The sequence below is a fragment of the Artibeus jamaicensis genome, unplaced genomic scaffold, assembly GCF_021234435.1.
Source record: "Artibeus jamaicensis isolate MK-2021 breed Jamaican fruit bat unplaced genomic scaffold, CSHL_Jam_final contig_1582, whole genome shotgun sequence".
Taxonomy (NCBI): Eukaryota; Metazoa; Chordata; class Mammalia; order Chiroptera; family Phyllostomidae; genus Artibeus; species Artibeus jamaicensis.
The window spans coordinates 366,919-372,918 of record NW_026521309.1 but is presented as its reverse complement, the minus strand read 5'-3'; the positions used below and the strand labels follow the sequence as shown (position 1 = coordinate 372,918).

The following is a 6,000-nucleotide window of genomic DNA, read 5'->3' as shown; positions in this document are numbered from 1 at the left end:
TCTGGGCCACGTAGCCTCTTTCAAAATAGCATTTGTCTAGAGCCTGTCTCCTGGTGCTGTTCTTATTTCCTGGTATTTCTCAAAGGGCAGCCACAAAGTCACACTCACCCGCCAGCTCCTTCCCCTTTGTGGGTAAATTTTCTGGGTCTGGACATCCCTCCTTCCTAGGAGGGCATTTCTACCTTGATCTGAGGGATGAGGGCAAGCTCAGCTGGAGGGAGCTGGGAAAAGAGCAGGATAGGGAAAATGAAGATGTCTCTACTCACCTCCACTTTTAGTTTGATGGATTGCGAATTAAGAATATCACATTTATCCAAAGAAACCATTTCTTGGTTTATTACACTATTTACATCATATTCTATTACTATCAGCTGGCATTGCTCTATCTAGAATGTTTGCCTCCTAGGTCAAAAACATGAGTGAGTGTGCAAACATACACAGGTGTTTCGCTTACTCTGTGCTTTGCACTAAGTCCAACTGCTCACCATTATTACACCACTATCATGACTGAGTTGACCGAAGTAGCAGAGAGCTCAACAGAGAGAAGGAGCCAGGGAAAAAGCACAGCCTATCTCTGTAGCCAGCCTGGCTCCTGAGCCTGACAAAATAGGGGTCTCCAGAGCTCATTTCACCAGGCAGAAGAGACTTCAGGAGGCCCCAAGGCTGCCAGCAGGGTCTGGTTCCTCAGCCCAACACACACAACCTTCTGGAATCTGGTCCCCTCTGCCCACAGGCCTTCCACATGAAAAGACTTACCTTTTCTCAAACACACAGGCAGGGCCGTGCTCCAGGTCTCTGCTCCCTGCACTCTCTCTCCACCTGCAGGAGATCCTTCAGGCTCCTACAGTGTTATGACTCTGCTCAGTTACCTCCCTGCAAAGCCTCTCCAGCCCCTCCCAGGTCTGTGCTTGTGACTGACTACACTTGCTGCCTTCTCCTTCCCTTTGAGCGCCAGGGCCCGACTCTCGGAGCTGAGCCCCAACACCAGCACAGGTCAGTCTTCATGGAATGACTATGCTGAGCAAGTGGACAGAGAGCAAGCCCAAAAGCCCAGGTCACTTGCCCTGGCACAGGTGAGCCACAGTTTCTGTGGGGCCACCTGGCTTGCCCAGAATCATAAAGTGGGTTTTGTCGCCACCTATTGCTCAGATTGCTCAGCAAAAGCCAGCCAGGGTCTTCTGGCCTTTGTGGGGAGGGAAAAACTCAAATCGTCTTAAAGACAGCAGCTGGCCTTAGGTGGAGAGAGAGGGGAGAGGCCATTGATGACTTAGTGGAAAGGGCCATGTTCCAAGGTCCTAACTCAGCTCTAACTGCATGACCTGGGGCAATTCTTCCTCCCCTGTGCAATCCACCTTCTATCGAGTGAGGTGGTAAGTTCTCAGTGCTGCTGGTAGAGTCCAGGGAGGGGAGGGTTGGAGTAAGAAAACCGAGGCTCCCAGAGGAGAGGCTGAGCGTCAGGCTGTGTGGTGAGGATGACGAGCCCTTCGGAGAGCCAGAGGCCCCATCCGAACCAGCCCTGGCTCTGACGAGGTGGCTCCGCGTCAGTTTCTTCACCCCTATAAGCCAACCTCTTCCTTCTTTGGTAAGCGCAGGTGCTACCACTCGCCTCACAGAGTTGTTGGGGAGTGACCTGAAGCAATGCTGGGAGGGACCAGGCAGGCCCCACAGACAGCAGCTGACATTCCCCTGACACCACGCTGCCTGGGATGCCAGAGGGAGGTGGCTTCATGGTGCCTCATGACACACATTTTGCAAAAATGCACCCAAGACAAAGACATACACGAAACACAGGAACGTGGTTGCCCATGGGAAGGACCTGGGGGTACAAGGGAGCGAGTTAACAGGAGGGCCTTGTACACGTTGGTGGTGGGGATGCGCCACGGCTGGGAGCACATTAACGCTAGTCTCTGTGGCATGGCTCCCCTGTGGACCTTGGTGACTTCAACATCTAAGGCAGAACCTGGACGCTGAGTGCACAGATGTGCACAAAGGACTCTACACTCAACAGCAGCTGCTTCAGTGAGTGCAGCGGGGTCGGGGGTGGGTAATAAAGGAGGTTAGAAAGGAAGAATAAACACCTGAACCCACGTAGGGTGAAAAGTGGTTTACTGAAAGCAAACTGTGTGATGTGGCTCAATGAGGTCAGCGCCACCTGAGAGCCACCGTAGTTGCCACATGCCACCCAGCTGAGTGGGGAGTCTTTCCAGAAAATCTTTTTTGAAGACTCTTAGTAAAAAGCAGTTTTCCTTGTTCTTCAGGAGCCACATGTCTCCCTGGCAGAAGAGAAGATACCACTGTCCCACCCAGACACGTGTGTAGTGAGTTAGGGGCAGCCTAAGGTGTCCCTCATACTTCTGCCTGCCACACCCCTGCAGGCCCGGCCCCACCTGGCTTCTCCCATTCATCCTCACAGTTTACACAGCAGCCAGTTACTTTTCCAACTTTAAATTGCACCAATAACATACAGATACATCTTAAACATCGTATGGAAGCCCTCAGAGCAAAACACGGACGTCGCCTTTATCTCCCCCGCGGCACTCGCCAGAAGCAGCCGCGGTTGAGTTTGGAGCCCCTTCTTCCCGTCCTTTCTCTGTTCATACACATCGGTGCACTCAGCTTCCATGTGTCATTTATTCTCCAGGTTCCAGCTTAGACTTTAAAGCTACCACGTGTCCCCAGGATAGCGCCACTGTGCCTTCTCTCACCACGCCCCTTCGAAGAACTCAGCTGTCTCCGGTTGTGCCACACCATCAACAGCGGCGCAACACTTTTAGTTCCCAAGTGTAAGTGGTTTTGAAGGACAGAGTCCTACAAGTGCGATTGCTGGGTTGAAGAGTGTATGTTTTTAAACTTTTAATACTTTCAAACTGCCTTCCCAAAACTTTTACCCCAGAGGAATCCTTTAGAAACACCAATCTCACGACATTCCTCTGCTTAATTAAGTTCCACCAACAACTCTTCTCCGAGATGAGGCCTGGAAAGGAGGCCAACAGAGGCTGGGCAGTGATGGGTCAGCTCCCACGACTGCTGGAGGCAAGGCCGGGGAGATGAGTCAAGAGGCCAGAACTGGGACAGAGGAAGTCGGTGAAGGCTGAGAAGTGGAGACACCGGAATGCCACAAAAGACGCAGGAATGACTCTTACACTGCTGTGGCTGTACAGCCACATCAGAGGCTGAAGAAGGAAGACAGACGGCCATTGAGTGAACAGCCTTGCTGGCTGCTGGAAAAGGGAGTGGCAGAGCTGACTGGGTGGAGTGTGGGGTAAGGAGATGGTTCTGATCTGGGTCCTCCTGAGTCTAGAGGGACTTGAGGGACATCTGGCCCTAGGTGGACCCTAGCTGTGGCTATGAGGTCAGAAGGTGACCATCTGGGAACCATCAGTCAGGGTCTCACACCTCTAAAGAAAACCAATCTTCTAAGGCTTCATTCCAGCAACGTGAGGGGAAGGGAGCTCCCAGGAAGGGCAGGGTCTCCCGGGCAGGCCTCTTCCCATCCTGGTGCTTCGTCCCTGCAGCACTGCCCTCACCCTCCCTCCTCAGGCAGAGAGGCAGCGCCCAGCCTGCTCCAGAACAACTTGGTTTCCACCCTCCAAGAAGATCCTGTCAGACAGTGAGGCACAGAAAGGTGGGGGGCCAGGCCACATCCCTCCCCAGTCAGGGGACACCCCAGCCTTCCAGCAAAGCGCGAGGTCGAGTTGGGTCGCACTTGTCTACACCTCAGCCACTGATTGTCTAAATTACAGATGAAAAGCTCTGAAGTGTTTTTTGAAGGGTGAGAGACGTAGGAGGGGCAGCAACAAGAAGAGTAAAACTGGAGGGTGGCCCAAGGGGAGGAGGAAATCCAAGACTGTGGAAGCTTAGACATTCAGGGGAGATAGGGTCCCAGGACGGAGGAAGCTTCAAAGTAGAAAAACATCAAGTACAGTCAAGTCAGAGACACACCCACTGGATCAGATTGCCAAGGGGGTCGGGGTGAGAGCAGTGAGAGAGTGGAGAGCGCCAGTGTAGGCAGCACCCTAGAAGAAGGTTGGCTGGGAAGGAAGACAAGGGTCAGGGAGCATAAACAGGGAGGCCTCGGGGCCGATAAAGGGATCCGAGGGCAGGGCGGGTATTGTGGGAAAGAGTGGGCAGTTCACCTGCTGATGGGAGCGCACAATGGGGTTGGACGGTGGGGGTGGATGACAGGAGCAGAGGCAGAGCTGACGGGGGTGTGCAGGCCAGCCTGGGGCAAGGGCAGGCAGCAGAGGGGAGGCACGGAGGCCCCCCCACCAGGATGCAGGCCGAATCCCTGAGAGGTGTCATGGGAAGGCCTGGGGTGTACAAGTGCAGGAAGACTGACTGGCACCGAGGTTTCTAATTAACTGTCTTGAAACAGCTCCCCACAGAAGGGAGCTGGTTTCAAGGGAACCCAAATCCAAATGCGCAAGCATTTTATTATTAGGTAAATAGAAAAGAAATACTCTGGTTCTAGAAAGCCATGCAATAACCCCCCTTGCTGACCCGACTGGTCTAATGAATAGCTGTCCCTCACCCCACCTACTGACTTTACAAGTTTAGTTGAATTCACACAATTAAATGTATACTGGATCTTGCAAGGACAAGGAAGTATTTTATTTATTTACAACAAAAACATTTGTAACATAATTCTCCCTCTTCAAAAACAGAGAACCCTATAAAATGCACACAGCGATCTCTTGTTTGTATTTACCCAGGGCCATTAAGCAGTTGGAAGGAGGGTTGGGACTGGGAGAAAAGCCAAGGACTAATTCCACTAAAGAAAAAAAAAGAAGAAACTTCTTTAAAAGGAATAGCATTTTTCTACTTGTCAGTAGCAGTACTTCCCCCTACTATGTGTATGAAAATGTGAAACAGAAAACAGAAAACAGCACCTGTGAAAACACAGTTCAGCAGCGTCAGAGATGAGGCAATGCCAGGGCTGTGGAATTCCAGCCTCTCTTCCAAGCAGGCCACTGTGACACCGGACGCCCTGGGGAGCTCTTTCTGCCCCCAACTCCCACCAGTACCAGGGAGAACTCCAGCAGCCTCACTTCTCTTGCTTGCAGTTAGTTGAAGAATCTAGGAATCAAACACAGCAATCAGAAACACAACGGGACTCAGTCCTCCCAGAGAGGAGCAGCTGCAACCTGAAGGTGCTGCCGGAGGTCACAGGCAAGCATTACAGGGGGCCAAAGGCAGTCCGAGTTCTGCAGTGACAACACTGGAAGGGAACTGGGGACAGATGCCATCACTGTACAGCCCCTACTGGATGGATTCTGGGAAATCATCGCCAATTAATATGGTGGCTTTGAAACTTCAAATCAAGAAAGTTTCAACTGCAAGAACAGTTGCAGAAAAAACAAAGGCCCTAAAATTATGCACTTCAACTTCATTTTTCAGATGAGGCCCTGAAATAAGTGACTAATTTTTAAAAATATTTTATTTATTTTTAGAGGCAGAAAGAGAGAGAGAAACATCAATGTGTGGTTGCCTCTTGCATGCACTCCACTGGGGACCTGGCCTCTAACACAGGCATGTGCCCTGACTGGGAATCAAACCAGCGACCCTTTGCTTCACAGGCCAGCACTCAATACCAGCCAGGGCAGTGACTAATTTCTCAATGCAGGCAGAGCTTTATTTATTAGTCTTTCTCAACTGTTCCACAGGAAGGCATGACTTCCTTAACCATTTAAATATGAAAAATACCCCCAAAGAGCTGAACATGTAAGCAGCTGCTTCTCAGCGGGCTACTACCACAAACAGCTGTGACAAACCTTGGGGCAGCACAAGCCACTCAGGATGTAACCAGGTGAGAAGCCTGGACAAACCTTTCACAGGTGGCTCTATGCACAACCGGCATCTTACCACACAGACAACACGCCCATGCTGACGGCAGAGAGGCAGTGTGGTAGGGTTACAGGATGCAGCCAAGAAGGGGACCCAGAAAACGGGATTTGGAATGGGGTCCAGAACTCAAGGTGTCTAGGAAATATTAGAAACACA

At 51.4% G+C, this 6,000-nt stretch overlaps 1 protein-coding gene across 1 annotated transcript in view; it reads right to left on the bottom strand.

Moving 5' to 3' along the window:
• Nucleotides 1–5,013: 5,013 nt before the first annotated feature.
• The window catches only part of FKBP6 (FKBP prolyl isomerase family member 6 (inactive)), a 34,683-nt gene continuing 33,696 nt past the window's right edge, over nt 5,014–6,000 (bottom strand). The window contains exon 9 of the mRNA XM_053669583.1: nt 5,014–5,076. Within this exon, the coding sequence (XP_053525558.1) occupies nt 5,064–5,076 (13 nt within the window). The 3' untranslated portion in view covers nt 5,014–5,063. The remainder of the gene's footprint in view (nt 5,077–6,000) is intronic.